The 18403-nt window shown below is 33.6% G+C and overlaps 3 protein-coding genes across 4 annotated transcripts; 1 reads left to right on the forward strand and 2 right to left on the reverse strand.

Moving 5' to 3' along the window:
- Positions 1 to 1911: 1911 nt before the first annotated feature.
- Positions 1912 to 3040, reverse strand: LOC18107998 (fasciclin-like arabinogalactan protein 19). The gene has a single exon (XM_006370845.3). The coding sequence runs from the start codon at positions 2950 to 2952 to the stop codon at positions 2101 to 2103; it is 852 nt and encodes a 283-aa protein (XP_006370907.3). The 5' UTR covers positions 2953 to 3040; the 3' UTR covers positions 1912 to 2100.
- Positions 3041 to 6521: 3481 nt separating this feature from the next.
- On the reverse strand, positions 6522 to 8214 carry LOC18109262 (citrate-binding protein). Its single transcript, XM_006387472.3, has 2 exons — positions 7886 to 8214; positions 6522 to 6962 (listed from the first exon to the last, which is right to left on the reverse strand). Exons 1-2 carry the CDS (start codon positions 8168 to 8170, stop codon positions 6573 to 6575), a joined length of 675 nt encoding a protein of 224 aa, XP_006387534.1. The 5' UTR covers positions 8171 to 8214; the 3' UTR covers positions 6522 to 6572.
- A 4006-nt stretch (positions 8215 to 12220) lies between these two features.
- On the forward strand, positions 12221 to 18086 carry LOC18108000 (disease resistance protein RUN1). 2 transcript variants are annotated; one of them, XM_024591721.2, is made up of 8 exons: positions 12221 to 12335; positions 12874 to 12916; positions 13006 to 13111; positions 13604 to 14222; positions 14346 to 15438; positions 15580 to 15855; positions 15948 to 16913; positions 17064 to 18086. In XM_024591721.2, the coding sequence occupies exons 4-8, from the start codon at positions 13747 to 13749 to the stop codon at positions 17898 to 17900; spliced, it is 3648 nt and encodes a 1215-aa protein (XP_024447489.2). In that variant the 5' UTR covers positions 12221 to 12335; positions 12874 to 12916; positions 13006 to 13111; positions 13604 to 13746; the 3' UTR covers positions 17901 to 18086. The 2 variants fall into 2 exon arrangements, with proteins under 2 accessions (XP_024447489.2, XP_052305515.1); XM_052449555.1 differs by lacking the exons at positions 12221 to 12335; positions 12874 to 12916; positions 13006 to 13111 and adding an exon at positions 13118 to 13471.
- Positions 18087 to 18403: the final 317 nt, after the last annotated feature.

Genomic DNA, 18403 nt, shown 5'->3' on the forward strand with positions numbered 1-18403 from the left:
TTGTTTTTTAAAATATTTTTTATTTAAAAATATATTAAAATAATTTTTTTAAAATTTTTTATAAATTATTTTTAATATCAATACATTAAAATGATATGAAAAGATTAAAAAAATATTAATTTAAAATAAATAAAAAATTATTTTTTTAAAAAAAAAATTTTAAAACGTAAAAATACACATGATAGTACAAAAGAAAGCGCATGGCTTTGTCATTGGTCCTGAACGCAACCCACTCGAATATTTCCTGCACAGCTCGTTTCACCACCACAAAATATTGTGGTGAAGTCAAGTCTTGCCCCTCCCTCATCGTTTCGCCAATCAGACACAGTTCGGCAGCTGTGATCCACCACTTGGGCTCTTGCGTGGTGGCCCATTGTTCCATAGATTTTGCTTTGAGCATTCATATGGTAAAACGGGGCATCATCATGGCTTTCTATAAGCATGCATAATGTTATCAAGCCCTATTTCATACAATAATTCAAGAAAAAACAAGAATATTAATTCAACACCCACGTACGAATGTGGAACATTCCCCATGTATATTGATAATGATGACTCAAATCCATTATATATTGTCTTACATTTGGACTCACAACTCTATGGAGAGTTTTATCTTTAAAAAGGTCTTTTGAGGAGATAAGCGATACCTAATGTTTATAGGTTGCCTAAGTCCACGGCACTTAACCAATCTAGGATTATAGAATTGTTATAACATGGGAAATTTAATCATTGTTAGATATTATGGTAGTTTATATTTTTTTTATCCAAATAGAAGAAAAAAACTATTTGGCTAAATAAATAGCTTCAAATTTTTTACAGGATTTTATATATAATTTTATTTTAAATTTTAGTTTTGTAGAAGCTAAATTAATATATTTTTTATTTATACAAAATTATTTTTTATTTATTTTGCATGTAAAAATCTACACTATAATATATAATTGCGTTTCAAATCTTGATTTTATAAAAACTAAAATAACATGTTTTTTTTATGCATGTAGATCTACATTTCATTTATTTTATATGCAAAAATCCGTCTTATAATAATTTTAACTAAACAAATTTTTTAAGCTTATTTTTTTAAAATAACTAAAAATATTTTTTAAAAATCTATCTTCTCAAACCATAATCATAAAAGCTATTACATTACTAAATACTTTAGCAATTTGGGCATTATGATAACTTGTTTTTGTTGCGGTTTACAAAAGTAGATTTTAAATCAAGGTTTCAATATAGTTTTTAGTGGGACTCAATCAACTTTCAAAAATAAAATTGGTTTAATATTTATAATAAAGAATATTACTGAGCTACAAGCTTATACAATTTATTTTGACATTTAAGTTTTATAATATTCCACTATCGTGTCATATCTATAATTTTCAAACTATTCTAAAATTATTAATTAAAACAAACGATTAAAAGTCTGATTCAAACTTTTCTTTTTCCATAATTCTTTTTCTAAAAAATTGTGAAATAATTCTATCTTAATTATCAAATAAAGTAAATTACAGATTGCAGCCAACAATTTTCAGGCTGAGATGTTCCTCAGCAGGTTACAAAAAATGGCCATGTCTTCAGTCGCAAGTCTACATTGTTTGTAACCTTTCAATTTCCTGCCACAAATCTATGGAACTTTATATATATCTGTGTTTATGCTAATAATTTTCATCAATTCTACTTATATATAATATCAAAATCATGTTAATTCATACGATTAATTACCACTTCAATTCTACTTATATTTTTTCCTGGAAAACAAATAATAAATAAATTTTTTTCCATGTAATTGAAACTGAAAATTTTGATGATTAACACTGAAAAAATTTACACATTAGCTCTCTTTGTTTATCTAATTACACAATCTGAATGGCCAACATTTCCTACTGATTTTCACAATCATAAACTGTTTGGTTACTAAGAAAAATTAACATCCCAAGAAAACAATTCCATCCAATTTCTCAGTATCCAAACAGGCCCTAATTACAAAGAAAGAAAAGAAAAGAAAAGATGCTCTGTTTGGCTATTCACAAGAACATTCAAAAGAAAAATCGATCATTCCCTCAACATCCAAACAGATCCTTAAAAAAAAACAACAGAAAACTAAAGTCGATGGTTATACATTGCAAATGCACCACGCGTAACACCACCACCACGAGTACCGCCGCTGACATTTCTACCAACACCACGACGATGGCCACCGTTAATTCTCCGCCCTCGGTGATTATTCCTTCTAATGCCACCGTTCCTGCCGTTATGCCTATGGTTCCTTCCTTTCCTCCTCCTCGCTGGAAACCTGCCAGCCAGTGGAGAATTCAGCTCCGCAGACCCAATCGCGTTCGCAGGAGACCACGTCGCAGCCTCAAACGACGTGTCTTCGACTTTTTCATCGAATCCAGCAACAAGAATCCCGTCCAGTCCATGAACAGCAATGTCAGACCCAAGAAAAAGATCCGGAACTGAAACCCGAACCCGATTGACCAATATGGACCCATCAACGGTACCGTTTAGCTGAGCCAGAGAGTTAGTAATCAAGAGACGGTGGTTCGGCACCAATGAATCAATGTAGGTACCACCAGAGGCGGCGGTTAGGTTTCTCAAGTCTGACGTGGAGAGGCGAGAGGGAGACATGTGGAGGAAGAGGGATTTCGTATAGTGAGGAGCAGTGGAGGCGAGGTCAACAGAGAAGAGGAGGGAGTCAGGCGGACAGAAGAGAGTGAAGGTTGAAGTTGACGTGGCATTACTTGATTGGTTGAGGAGTTGGAGGCGGAGGTCGGATGTGGAGATGGCGTTGGGGAAAAGCGTGTAGCCGTATGATCGGAGTGATAAGAGGGCAAAGTCAAGTTCTTGGTCGGTGAGTGTAGCGGTGGTGATTTGGTGGAGGAGAGAGAGGAGGAGGAGATGGAGGAGAATCTTGGCCGTTGATTTGTTGATCATCAAGTTCTGGGTTCCCATTTTCTAGAGAGAGAGAGAGGGAATTCTTTGAGAGAGAATTCTGTTAAGGTAGTTGGGATCTTCAGTTAGTTTTGGCGGGGATGTTGAGTTCTTGAATGACAAAGGTGAGAGAGATGGGGCGTGGAGGGGTTTATATTTGGGGTGGGAGTAGATTTCTAGCCGTTAGATTATGGATGGAAGATTTCAGATGTGTGGTTGAGATCCGATGAGAAGAATCATGAGATGGGGCAAGATTGGGCCTTCAGGATCTGAAAGTAAAGAGGCTTGCATCCTTCCAATAGTGTGTGGGAGATTGGGCTTATATTTAATTTGAAAAAGCTCATAAAATATTAACAAAAAATAAATAAATTATAACAGTCATAAGATAAAAAAAAAAAAAAAGTTTTCAAAAAATATATGTTTTGGTTTGGTGTTTTTGTCTTCTAACCAAATTGAACCATAATCACTCATAATTAATGTTTTAAAACCTAATTCCACAACTTGATAAGTGACTTGGAGTTTAGAATTAACCGAGTTTTAATAAAAATAAAAAAGAATTAATCTAATATGACCCGATCAGAAATTCAGGTTGATCAAAGACACAACCAGTTTAAAAAGACAATCAAAACTCCATGATCTTTTTTCATGTTTTTTAAAAAGTAATATTATTTTTACTTTTTTTATAATAAAAAATATTGGTTGACTTGAGTCAACCCACTTATCCCGTGACCTAAGATTTACTCCAAATCAAGTGTATGATACTTTTAATATTGACAAATGCATGACAAATATTGATTTGTATTTGAAATTACGGCCCCGTTTGTTTGCAGGAAAGTGGTTTCCTTTTGGAAAGTGGTTTCCTTGGAAAGTGAATTCTTGGAAAGTGAATTACTTTCCGATGTTTGGTAGTGTTATGGAAAATAAACTGGAAAACACTTTCTAGTGTTTGGTTATGTTATGGAAAATGAACTGGAAAATAATGTATTAATGAATTAAATTTTTTTTTCAAGTTTATCTAATATATGAAAAATATTAAATATAAATATTTAATCACTAAATTTACCTAATAATTTTTAATTTGAATTTATTAATCATGGAGATTGGTTCATTTCAAGCTGGTTATTTTTTACGAATCTAATTGTCTATTTAGGTCAATATTTTTCAGAAAACAAAAATGATATTTTTTACTTCAAATTAATTTTTCTTGTATTTTTGGATTGTTTTGATGTGCTGATATGAAAAATAAATTTTAAAAAATATTTAAAATATTATTTTAATATATTAAAAAAAACATTTTAAAAAGCAAGTGTTATTACCCTTAAATCTGTTTTTTTCCCTTTATATTTGTTTTTTTTAAAGCAAACATTATTATAATTAGATTAATTTTAACTTTAATCGATTTAAACAAAGAAGAAATGTTTTAAGTGGAGCCCACATAAATTATCCATATACACTTTCATCTCCCTTGAATTTTGATTGACCCATAAAAATAAATAAAACACATTTGGATATAGAAGCAACATGGGCTGTCATAGTCGCTGCCCCCACCAAATTAATCTCTTAGTCAGTCAGTGCACGTTTTGAGAAAAGGAAAGTGTTTTCCTTAGAATGAGGAAAGGAAAACACTTTCCTGGCATGAAGGCTTATTTTTTTCTTTGACCGGAATTCAATTTTCTTTGACCAATTTTTCTCATGTTTATCAAACATGGGAAAGTGGGGAAAATAGTTTCCAGGAAAATGAATTCCTGGAAACAAATAAGGCATACAGTGTATGATACTTTTCAAATACTTTTCAACCTCAATTAATCTCATTAATTATTAATAGCTTCCAATCATGACAAATATTGATTTGTATTTGAAATTACAGTGTATGATACTTTTCAAAATAATTTTTTACTAGAAAATACTTTAAAACAATTTTGCTAGATTTATCTCATTGGTCCATAAAAATATTCATTAGAACATTCACATAATTTATTTGGGGTAAATCACCATATAACCGTTTAAAACACTAAATATCTACCAACTCGGCTACATCAAATTATTATCATCATGTTGTTGATAATTTCTAGACCTCTATCCATCATGCAATCAACTTAGATAAAGTAGGTAAAAATTAATTTTCAAAAACACCACCTTTAATTAATCTTGAAAGCACCACTAGTAATAGTTAATGACTTGTTCAAAACCAAACCATTACTACCCTTTTTTGGACTCTGCACCTACTCCTCTTTCTCTTCCTCCTCCTCCTCCCTCTTCTCAAATCTGGATAAATATAACTTATTCTTACCCTTACATTCAACAGTTTCCTCCTCTCTTCCATAATTATGTTTTTGGTTTGTTGTCAACTCTGATCTATGATATGTTGATTGTACTGAGCATATCTGTTTTGGAGAGAGGTTGGTCTCAGATTACTGTTGGACCCTTCTCTACTATACTGATATGCTCAAAAACCTCTGTTTACAGCCTAAGAAGCTTTTTGCTTCTCCATTGTCAAGGCCTCCTAATATGTCCCCGAGACTTTCCATAAATATTGAAGGCACAACATGTCCTGCATGACTGTCATAGCCTACTCAGATATCTTGCCTTGACAAATGCATGGAGGATGCTCATGGGTGATGGTTGTCCTAATGAACTATATTCTTGACATTGGGTGCATGCTACTATGACTGCTAAATCTTTAATATTTGTATTCAGCTGAATGAATTTCTATCATATATTGGAATCATAAAAGAATAGATTAGGTCTAGATAACATCCAAATTAATTTAAATCAATGGCTACTGTGATTATTTTTATATTATCAGGATGAACACAAATAATACTATTAATTATACCCATGTTAAAAACCATGAAGGATAACTCAAATGGTCAGGCGTTGGGTTTACTCTTCAATGATCATGAATTGGAGTCCTTTTAGGGTCACTGGAGGCTTGCATGATCATTAATTTTAGGGCCCGTGAAACTAGTCGAGCTGCATGCATGCTGGCCTGGACACCCATGTTAATCTAAAAAATAAATTATACCTATGTTAGCTATAAATTATTATAATGTCATAGATAATAGCTTATGAGCTAGCAATAGAAGCTCTAGTTAGAGACTCTGAACACATTCAATGGCTGCAAGTTTCAGTGTCATTCTCTTAATAGCTGCTGCAATTTGTTTATAAATATCTCGACTTCAATAAAACAAAATAATACAACTAAGTGATCAATTGGATTAATCAAAATTGCCGATTCGAGTACATATATATATTGATCAAAGATTAATTTAATTAAGTCTATTATAATATAGAGACAAAGATTAAAATCCTTGAAATCAGGAGAGCAAATGATATTTAACGTGAAGTAGTTGAAATGTCTTCAATAATTCATGTTCCATGATGATTAAACTATAACGAAGGTAAGAATTGGCCTTAAATTACTTAAACTAGTTGTAATTTGGTATTAATTAATCTTAAATTACTTTGAAAATTCACTAGAACAAAAATTTAGAATCATATTGCTCTTCCAATTATTGATAATTAGGCTATACGTGTACATATGAAAATCGAGTCACAAACATATAATTTGTGGCTGGCAAGATGAACACTGCCTTTTATTTCTATATTTCTCAACATGAGAAATCAAGGATACATAATAATCAATCACATTTTTTCAATACTTTGATCCCCTTCCAACGAGACTCCATGTAATAGGAATCATTATTTTGGGCATAAACACCACATTTGAAGGCATGAGATGTGCCCCCACGGCCATCTGCCTCTATTTTAAGGGTGCCATTGATGTAAACCTTTACCTTTGCCGAGTCAACATCATGAATAACATTTAGACGAAACCATTGGTCATAGATGTTTGGAACCAAGACTGGACCTTTATAGTACATGAGCGAGCCATTGTAAACCCTAACCATTAGGGTTGTAGCATGAGGAGCACTAGCTCCAAAAACTTGCATAATGCACACGCCTGATGTTCCATTGGGCACGTAGCCGTATCCTTCAAATTGCCAAACCCCGGATGAATAGTTATATCCCTACAAGAAGAACAATGATTAAGCAATCTTGGTTAGTTTAGTTTAGTTTAGGTTTTTTTTTTTATATATATAACTAGTGAAATGTATTAAAACGCCAAAAGATGGCGGGAAGGAGGAGTTACAAATCTGCAAAAACACACAGATGTAGCAAAAGAACCAAACGAAGAAGAAGAGGCCGAAAAACCACAAGAACAGAGCAACAGCCCTAGTATGCAGGTTTGCCTCCACACAAAACAGAGCTGCCAAGCTAAACTAGTTTAGTTCAACTACTACGTTGTCGGTATGCAAGAAAACAAGGGTCTTACGGAGGTTAAAAACTTAAAGTTATGTTGCTTCTAGCTATTGGGTTGAGATGATTTTTTTGACAAAATTTATTTTTTATAATAGAAATAAATAAATAAATTTTAGCTTGTTTGGGAGTATAGTTGCGGTTGCTTTTCAAAGTGTTTCACTCAGAAATGTATCAAAATCATGTTTTTTTATTTTTTAAAATTATTTTTTGATATTAGCGTATTAAAATAATCTAAAAACATAAAAAACATATTAATTCGAAATAAAAAAAAATAAATAAAAAATTAATTTTTTTCAAAAACGTTTTTAAAACGTAAAAACAAACAGGTCAAAATTAAGAAGCTTTGCAATGAGCTTTGTGGCTCGATAGCACCCATGTTTCTCTTTTGATGAGTTATTGCGTTTGAATCTCTCCCTTGTAGCAAGAAAACCATGATCAAATAAGCCTTCCAAATAAATAAATAAAAATTGTATTTTTATTAATCTCAATCGCCTAGGCGACTTGGGTGTACTGGGTTTATGTTCCAAGAAGGAATTAAAGAAATGACTATCTCCATTATTTTACCCGATTTTAAATTATATTTGTGTGTAGTGTGTAGATAGTGTTTAATATTTCCTACAGCTAGTCTTACCTGTATAGCTATCTCAGTACGAGGTTTTGTTTGACTAGTAAGAGTATGAGGCTTGTCCGTGGAGTAAACCCAGCATTTATGAACTCCATTGACAAAGCTATAACGCTGGTCTTCAGGAACATCGTAAGGCTTCTGAATATGGTAGTATGATAGATTTAGTGGGAGGGAAACGAAACCATTTGTAGGGTCAACAGGTCCCCATGCCACGGCTCTGTTTAAAATGGGATGAATTACAAAACCTAAGAAGAAGAAGAACGCTGAAGCATCGAAGGAAAAATAAGCCATTCTTCCTTGAAACCTAAATAGCTAGGCTGGTAACAGGACAGTGGGGGCTTGTAAATTGTGAGAGGACTAATTAATATATAGAGGGCTGGGATATTAAGGGGAACGGTAGGGCCCAAAAAGTACCACTTGTAGGGCATTATTTGAGACAATTGTTTTCTTTTTGTATATTTAATATTATTTTATTTTTTATATATTTTTTGAGACAAATTGTTTCCATACAAAAGGTTGTTTTTATGTTTTCAAGTCCATTTAAATTGAAATTCTAAGGGTTTACACACACACAACTTTTAATGTCTGTTTTGGAGTGTGGTTATGGTTGTTTTTTAAAGTACTTTTCATCTTGAAATTCATCAAAATGATTTTTTTATTTTTAAATTATTTTTGAGATCAGTACATCAAAACGATCCAAAACATACAAAAAAATTTATTTTAACAAAAAATAAAATTTAAATTTTTTAAAAACACGGTGCAAACCACGTTCACTTAAAATCACTCTAAACAATTTCTATAATCTCCCAACAAAATATAACTTTGCAGGAAAAAAGTCTCCTTCAACTCAATGATAATATTTAAAAAATTAGTTCAGTCTAAAAATTCAATTATTAAATTAAATCATAAAATATAATTTATATTTATTCTCTAAATTAAATTCATACTAATCCAAATCCCAAATATACAAATTAAATTAGTGATGCAGACAAATTAAAACATAAAAGACAGTAAACAATCACAAAAAGAAAAGGAGATAAAATTGATAGCAAAAAAATTGCAAAACATAAATCATAAATTTACAGTTTTATTCTCTAATATGAAAACTAATAAAGTATATATCTCTTTAAGAGATTTACAATTCTTTTGAAAAGGCTAGAAAATCAATATCTATTATCTAATTATATTAAAATCCTAAAATATAAAGGAAAATAAAATTTAAAATAAAATTAGTCTGTCAATCTAGACTTAAATAAAAGGCCTCTTCCAATAGTTTAAATAGTTTTATCACCAACCTCATCCATCAAGCAAGGAAAAAACATATGCAAATAATTAAAATAAAGCCTCTATCTATAATTAAATAGAAAAAATACTAAAAATAGAGAGAGCATCTTTTAGGTCTTATTTGAACACTTTCTCGACCGTCGCTGGTTACATGGATTCTCTTAGAAATATCTAAAGTTAAATAAAAAGTGATGCGGGAGGAAGTGCACCAAGTACAATAGCAAGCATAGAAAAGTAAAAAAAGATTGAAATATGGTTAAAACACAAAAAAAACCTTTAAAATTTTATTTTATTTTTGAAATATTAATCATATGAAGTCTGCTTTTCTAGTAGTCTTACATTACATTTAACAACCCGGCTCAACATATTGTATATTGTCTGTTCTGGGTCTTACCGTCCTTATAGTTTTGTTTTTGGTAATACGAGTCCACTTTTAAACCTGATGCCCCAAAACATATATAATATGTTAGCAATCAGCACTACTAATAAAATCCTGGTTATAGATACTCGCTTGTAATATAAGATATCACGTTACATATCTTTATATAAGCTTGAAAGTGACCTTACCGAGATAGAAAAAATCAAAATCATAAAATATTAAAAAATAACAAAATATATATTCACAAACTAACTGATGGATTAACAACGTAGTCCCCCCTGTAAAAATGGTTATCAAGAATCTTCTATAAATATTTTGAACTCGATCAAACGGAGAGCTAAAGATTTATGATCTTTTTTTTTAACTATTATACTAGTTTTAGCACATCTTAGCGATGCCAAGTGGGGTCCTTGACAGAAAAATTTGGAGTCAAACTGGTCCCTGGAGCTTGCATCATGTTCTTGCATGACTTCACTTGTCCATCAAATTTCGTTTTCTTACTAAAATAACATGGCATTATCTGCCACAAAAGAAACATTTATAAAAGCAAGTTTGGTAGAGATTCTTCTAAATTTCGGTCAATGCAATAATGCTTATAGAACATTACGTACGGCCAGCCTTTGCTAACTCATTATTTGTTTTGCTTATCTACATCACATCTTTTAGAAGTTTTATTTACATAACATCTTTTGGAAGTTTATGGAGAGATCATGGAATCATTATTTATTATATATATATATATATATATATATATATATTTTTAAGATATATTTTTAAAATATTATTGTATTTTCTCCGTATAAAAATACTTACTTAAACATAAAAAACTCCCTAAATCTATCAAATGAAACTTTTTGCATGTATCAGTTATTAACCACCTTGACTTATTAGCTACCAACTATTTTGGTTAGGAAAAATGAATCAGATTTCTAAAGTGAAAAGATTAATTGATTATCCAATAGATAAGCTTTGTTTTTAAATTACGGGAACATCATCATTATTGTTATTTGTGGAACCTATCAACAAAGCCATCAATTGTTCTTTCAAAATTGATTTATTAACATTCCTAATCATTATTAATAACAGATAATCATGACACACCTGGAACAGAGCATATAATAGACCTCCCTGTCATAGTAAATACTTCTTCCCAACCAAACTTCTAATAACTCATTAACCAAATATAACTCCTTACTGTATTATCTGATATCTACCTGATTAATGATGATTAAAGCTCATTAAATTTATATCTAAAGCTGACCTTTAAGGAAACAAAAATCAGAATTCATAAAGAGATATGAGAAATGAAAAACAAAATCCAAAATCCCAATTGAAAATCATTAATTAAACAAGAAAATAACAAATATAACAAAAATAATATCTTCTAGAAATAATTTTAAGGTCTTTCCAACCTCATGTGATGCTAGCCGCTTAACCCAATCTTCACAAAATAAAATCGGTGGAATCTCCTAACAAAATTTAAATGGATTCAATGATTAAATAAAAAAATTATAATTATTTTTGTTAGATAAATAATTTGATATGACCAAACTTTTTCTTGGAATTTGACTCATCTACCGGTTATACTTTAACTTTTCAAGAAAAGAAACTCAATAGTATGTTGCAATTGAGTCAGTTAATAAGTTTCTAGTCTTTAGGATTAAGAGATAAGATTTGATTTATTCCTTGTTTACTAAACCATGTTTGTAGGAGTGCTAAATGTGGGTTGCATATTTTTCTGTTTTCAGTTGTAATAGCTGGATCTATATAACAGCTCTGCTTCATTGAATAAAATAAACTTTTTCATTCTCTTCATTTGTGTGTTTAAAGGATTCTGGCTCTAACATAGTATTTATATTAAACCTGACCAGCGGGAGCACAGGGGCCTGCTACCAGTAACAAATGCAAGTCGATGGTAAAGTTTCGGGTTTCTGCCTAAATGCACCATTTTCAGCCTAAAAGACATTGAAGCCTAATTACACGCTCTTACCATCTCAAAAAGGGGTAGCTGTGCAGTACCATGAAATGGGGATAGTAGTCAAGTGCCCATGAGAAAAGACTAGAACCCCATTGTAGATGAACCTAGGAAAAGCCAGTAATTTACAGAACAGAGAAAACTTCCTCCATCAAGAGTCGAAACAGAGGAAAGTAGCTGCTCTGTCCGGATACTGAGAGACAGTACACGCAGAAAAATGCTACTCTGTGTTACATAATCAACCTTTTACATAAAATTCTTTTATCAAGAGTTAGAATTTCTAGTTACAATTGAATTAAGTAACGAATTTCTCTTTTCTATTTTTTTCCTATCTTTTTTCTTTTCACACGAAAGAAGCTTATCGCGAGGTTCATAGAGATGCGACAATAGGGACCAAAGTGGACTATTGATGCCTCCAAACACATTGTAAAATAAGATTAGGTGGGAAAAGTCGTTAACGGTGTTTTTGTTTCTTTTTTTTTTCCCGCGTTGCAGCTTCTCAGCCCTCATCAAGACTAATCAATGACGGCATGCGCAAGAAGATTTAGATGCGACAATAGGGACCAAAGTGGACCATTGATGCCTCCAAACACATTGTAAAGTAAGATTAGGTGGGAAAAGTCGTTAACAGTGTTTTTGTTTCTTCCCCCCCCCCTGTTGCAGCTTCTCAGCCTTCATCAAGACTAATCAATGTTGGCATGCGCAGGGAGGTTTATAAATTGTTGGACGAAATTTCTAGCAGAGTGACGGGCTGCAACTTGGCATGGTTTGATGACACAAATTAATTGATGAGTTTCACACCTTCCTGCCATTGTTGGGTAACTAATTACTCTTCAAAACGTTAGTTATGTCAAAATCACAATATTCATAATTATGAGATGAGTTTAAAATTCTTATTGATAGTAACTTTACATTAAATTATAGATAACTTCCTGCCAATCATTGTATAATGACTTCACATTAAGAAGAATCCTAACAAGAGTAGTAATATATACTTCACACTAAATCTTTTTTCGAAGTGATTTACAAAATTGCTTTTTAATTTTGATTTTTTTCATATTTTTTATTTAATTTTAGTGTATGTATATTATAATCATTGAAAATTACACTAAGAAACATCAATATGATGTTTTTTTTTTAATAAAAAAGAGTTTGAAAAACTTATTAAAAAACTAAAAGAAACTTTAAAATTAAGATTTGAGATTTTTTCAAAATTTATTGAGTAAGACCTCTAGGTATAATTTATTTTAATATATTTTTAAATAAAATACATTTTAAAATATAAAGACTACTGTACTATCGGACACCATTTGTAAACTATCTCTAAACTATGTGCCCGTTTGTATCTTGGTCAAGATTGCCTGCAAACCATGCCGCGAGATTCCTAGGAAGATAATGGGTATGTTCTCTAATTCTTCCCAGAAAAGGAAGACACATGGCACTAATTATTATATCGTAACTTTTACTTGCTTTCCCTGATTCATCAAGGAGAGACGTAGGAGCAGACAAATAATTTGTCTACTAGGCGTGAAGGAAAAGCTTCAAGGAGAGACGATTTTCACAGAAGTAGAGATTTATTGGCATCAAAATTCAGGTATGCTTCTCCAAAATACCTTTATTTCTTTATCAATTTATTAATATTCAGGCTTGCTTGTATCTGCTCCTAGAATTCTTTCTAAACAGTAGTTCTTTTACGCTAAAACAAAAATAAATTGCCCTGTAATGAATGGTTTCCAAGAAACTAGAACATAGAGCTTCTATCATGAAAATATTAACCAACCAAAAAGATTTTAATTATGAGCATTATAGGAATACAACATAATGCAAATATTTTTCTCTTCACAAGTTTTAGAAGCTATTCTTGTAGAGGTTTAGCTGGTGTTCCACTAGGTTAGAAGACGAGGATTCTTGAACATTACTACGGCCGGAACGTCGGATTTGAACATGCTTTTGGGTGAGTGATTATCCCACACCTCGACCAATGAGCCACAGTGGTGTGTTAATTTATGCTTTAACTGTCGGAAACAGACAGTAAACTGTCCATTATATTGCGGTTGTAGGCTTTTGATTAATATATTTTCCACAGGCCTGTCGCTCAAAGTTTTCCCTCAGAAGGAGCATGCTATGCAATTAGCGAAGAAAAGGAAAACGGTGAAAAAGTTGCATTAAGAAATCAAGTTCTTGACTGAATCTCTAACAGCTGCCGGCCTTAAAATTTTGTAATCCAATATGGCTTCTTCCTCTAACAGCACAAATTGTTGGAAGTACAGTGTCTTCTTGAGTTTCAGGGGCCAAGAGACCCGCAATACTTTTACTGCCCATCTATATCATGCTCTGTGCAACAAAGGAATTAATGCTTTCATTGATGACAAGCTTGAGAGGGGAGAACACATTACTTCTCAACTCAACCAAATTATTGAAGACTCGAGAATCTCCCTTGTCATATTCTCTGAAAACTATGCAAGGTCTATTTATTGTCTGGATGAGCTGGTGAAGATACTTGAATGTAAAGAATCAAAGGGGCAAGTTGTTTTGCCTGTGTTTTATAATGTGGATCCTTCAGATGTGGAAGAACAAAAGGGTAGTTTTGGAGAATCCCTGGATTTCCATGAAACTTATTTGGGGATTAATGCAGAGCAGCTCAAGCAATGGAGAGAAGCTCTAACAAAAGCAGCTCAATTGTCAGGGTGGCATTTAGACAGGGGGTAATACTCCTATCAGATACCTGGCTTGTTAACCTTTTCAAACCAGTAAAATCTTATTAGTTCTTTCTTATTTATGGCTGTCTAAATATACTAAATCTTCTTCTGCTAATTAAAACTTTGCAGGAATGAGGCTGTTTTTATTCGGAAAATTGTTGAAGAAGTATGGGCACAATTGAACCACACATCCTTACATGTTGCGGCATACCAAGTTGGATTGGATCAACGTATTGAAGAACTCATTCATATGCTAAATATAGGGTCAAGTAATGTGTGTATGGTAGGAATCTGTGGACTTGGTGGAAGTGGTAAGACAACTGTTGCCAAAGCTGTTTACAACCTAATTAATAATCAATTTGAAGCTTGTTGCTTTCTTTCAAATGTTAGAGAATTCTCAAAGCGATATGGTCTTGTTCATTTGCAAGAGAAACTTCTTTTTGAGATTCTAGGGGATAAAACTTTAGTACTTGGAAGTGTTGATAGAGGAATTAATGTTATAAAGGATAGGCTTCGCCATAAAAAGGTGCTTATAGTCATTGATGATGTTGATCATTTGGACCAACTCAAACAAATAGCTGGAGAGCGAGATTGGTTTGGCTTGGGAAGCAAAATTATCATAACAACTAGAGATGAACGTTTGCTAGTTTTTCACGGGGTGGAACGCTTACTTAGGGTGAAGGAATTATGTTGTGATGATGCTCTTATGCTTTTCTGTTGGCATGCCTTCAGAAATTCTCATCCTCCTATAGATTATTTGGAGATCTCAGATCAAGTAGTGAAATATTCCAAAGGCCTACCATTGGCTCTAGTTGTACTGGGTTCTTTTTTGTATGGAAGAAGCATACCTGAATGGGAAAGCGAATTGGATAAACTAAGAAGGATTCCTAATAAACAAATTTACGAAGTACTCAAAATAAGCTTTGATGGACTGGAGCATCATGAGAGGGCTATTTTTCTTGATATTGCCTGCTTCTTCAAAGGACAAGAAAAAGATTATGTCATAAAAATATTAGACGCGTGCGATTTCGACCCTGTTATTGGCATACAGGTTCTCATGGAGAAGTCTCTTGTATATATTGAAAACAATAAGCTGCAGATGCATGACTTGCTACAATGGATGGGCAGACAAGTTGTTCACCAAGAATCTCCCAACGTACCTGGAAGACGGAGCAGACTGTGGTTTCATGAGGATATTCTTCATGTGCTGACTGAAAATATGGTAAAAACCTTGTGTGTATGATTTTTCTTCTGTCTTCTGACCTCGAAATTGCCTACAAATTAGAACTTCGCTTCCTTTTAACAGTAAGAAGTTGTTATTGTTCGATTTGAGTAAGTCCAATATATACAATTTTGCTATCAGGGATCATATGAAGTTGAAGGCCTTATGCTGGACTTGCCTGAAGCAGAAGAGGTACACTTGAGTGCTAAAGCTTTCAAAAAGATGAAAAGGCTCAGGATACTTATTGTCCACAATGCACAAGTTATTGGAGGTCCAGAAAATCTACCCAACGCATTAAGATGGCTTGAATGGCCTGGTTGCCCCTTGGAGTCGATGCCATCCACATTTCATGCAAGGAAACTTGTAGTTCTTAACATGCATCACAGTTGCATCAAACAGTTAGGGGAGGGATTCAAGGTATAATAACAAATAAGAATCTCTCCTTAAATTACACCATGCATGAAGTCTTGTAAGCTAATCTTTTTTTCATCTATCTCTGTATTTTGCAGAATTACACAACCTTAAAGTACATAGATTTCAGAGATTGTGAATTTTTGACAGAAACACCTGACTTCTCAACCATCCCTAATCTTGAGAGGTTGAATCTTGAAGGTTGTACAAGTTTAGTTAAGATTCACAATTCGGTTGGATATCTTGCGAAACTTGTATTTTTGAGCGTTGAGTTCTGCTCCAACCTTAAGAGTATTTCAAGCCATTTCCGATTAAGATCCCTTCAGACTCTCCTTCTCACTGGTTGCTCAAAACTTGAGAAATTCCCAGACATTGAGGACAAAATGGCTTGTATAGAGAGAGTTTCTTTGAATAGTACTGCTATAAAAGAGCTCCCTTTATCGATTGAAAATCTTGTTGGGCTTAAAGTCATGACTTTATCATTTTGCAGAAATCTATCGAGAATTCCAAGTAGCATTTATAAGTTGCAGCATCTTAAGCGTCTGCTTCTTGATGGGTGCTCAGAACTTACCACGTTTCCAGAGAATATGCCGGAAGAAACACCGCCATTCTGCTCCAACATTTCCATGATAGCAAACAATGACATAATGTGGTTTCCCATGTTAACCTGTTTGGATCTACAAAATTGCAAGTTATCAGAAGTTGATTTCCTCATGAATCTTGTTTGCTTTTCCACGTTGAAGGATCTAGATCTATCAGGGAACAATTTTGTTAACCTTCCTACGTGCATCAACAGATTTACTAAATTGAGGCGCCTTGAATTGGCAAACTGCATATGGCTTGAAGGGATTCCGGAGCTCCCACGAAGTATTAAGCGTATTGGAGCCCGGAATTGCACATCATTGGAAAGTTATTCAGAATTAGTACGGGTATTTATGTTTAATACAGAAGATAGATCAACAAAGCTTCATGATCTTGACTTTTCTAACTGCCATAAACTGGCAGATCAGAATCCATTACAGAGTTTTGCAGATACATCATCAAGATGCATATCAGTGGACGAGGTTGGTCTCCCCCATTGCTTCCTCAAATCTCTCTTTGTTTGTATTTGTTTATATGTGTACTCTGAAACTTTGCAAGCTTAACTTCTTTTCTCACAGTCGATGTTTTTTAAATTACTAACAATTGATTAAAAGACTGTTTTAACATAGCAGGGGTTCCGTGAGGACTTCAGAATTGAAGTTGTTCTTCCAGGAAATGAGATTCCAAGGTGGTTCAGCATTTACAGTGATGACGGGTACATGTCATTCAAAGTGCCTTCGCCTACGTTCAGGAGAACAAAAGCCTTGGTTCTCTGTGCCATTTTAAGATTACAGTTTGCAGTGGATGTGAATATTTCCCGAGAAATTTTCATTAATGGTCGGAGCGTGATTTCCTTTTCTAGACAGTTCTTTTCTTTGAAGTCAGATCACATGTGGCTTTACTACATTCCATGTCGTAAGATTCGGAGCTTATATTCATTGCTGCAGGACGACTGGATTCACATTGAGGTTTCTTTCAGAATCCTTGGAGCACCAAGAAATGCAACCCTTAAAGGGTGTGGGGTTTATCTCATAAATGCAAGTCATCCAAGCTCTATTGTAGGCGATGAAGACGACGACACATGTCTGAGTGCTCGCAACGACGGAATCAACTTCTGTGGATCGGAGACTTGTACTTCACTATCACTTGATCTAATGAGAAGCTGCAGTGTCAGTGATGCTGGGGAATTCGAGAGGCACCCATGGCAGCCATCGCCTCAATGGAAACTCCCACCTACTCAACCAGGCTTGATTGTGATCCCACCTGGGAGCATTTACTCTCCAATAGCTCAGCTAATTCACCAGAACTCTTTTAGCCGATCTAGGGATCCTATTAGCAAGAAAAGGGATCGGGAGCTCGGTGAAGATCATGATTCCTCTATTCCTGAAACAAGTACCAAAAGGTTCCAAAACTCTTCGTGCTTTCCACTAGGTAATAATAACGTTCCTCGGGGATCAAGCCAGCAATGAGATAGATAGCAAGCTATCAACATATCATGCAAATGCTTTAAACTCAAACACTGTTTTCCTCTTTTAAATTAAAGATTTAAATGAAGTACATGTCAGTATGTCACCACTATCACGCATCTGCAATGAACTTGTACCATGTTCTTGTCTTAGAAATTAAAGATTTCAATGAAGAACATGTCGCCCTCACTGTCACTGCTGCATACTTACATAATCTACTTGACACAAAATCACTCCATTTACATATCAGCAAAGGAACATGTTCATGTTCATGTTAAGATTTCTGCTAAATTAGCGAATTCAGAGCTCATCAGTTTGGCATGCATAATTTTGTCTCTTCCTGAGCTAGTTAGAGCTCTACGGACCATTCCGCAGCAGAGGAAGATTGTGAGAGTGAAGCCAGTTAATTTCCTACCACCAGATGCAATCACCTTGAATGCCTCCTGTGGACATCTACAAGTTATGCACAGATTTGTCATCCAGATTAGGGTCTTTTCGTTTTTCTA

The sequence above is a fragment of the Populus trichocarpa genome, chromosome 19 (genome assembly GCF_000002775.5).
Source record: "Populus trichocarpa isolate Nisqually-1 chromosome 19, P.trichocarpa_v4.1, whole genome shotgun sequence".
NCBI lineage: Eukaryota > Viridiplantae > Streptophyta > Magnoliopsida > Malpighiales > Salicaceae > Populus > Populus trichocarpa.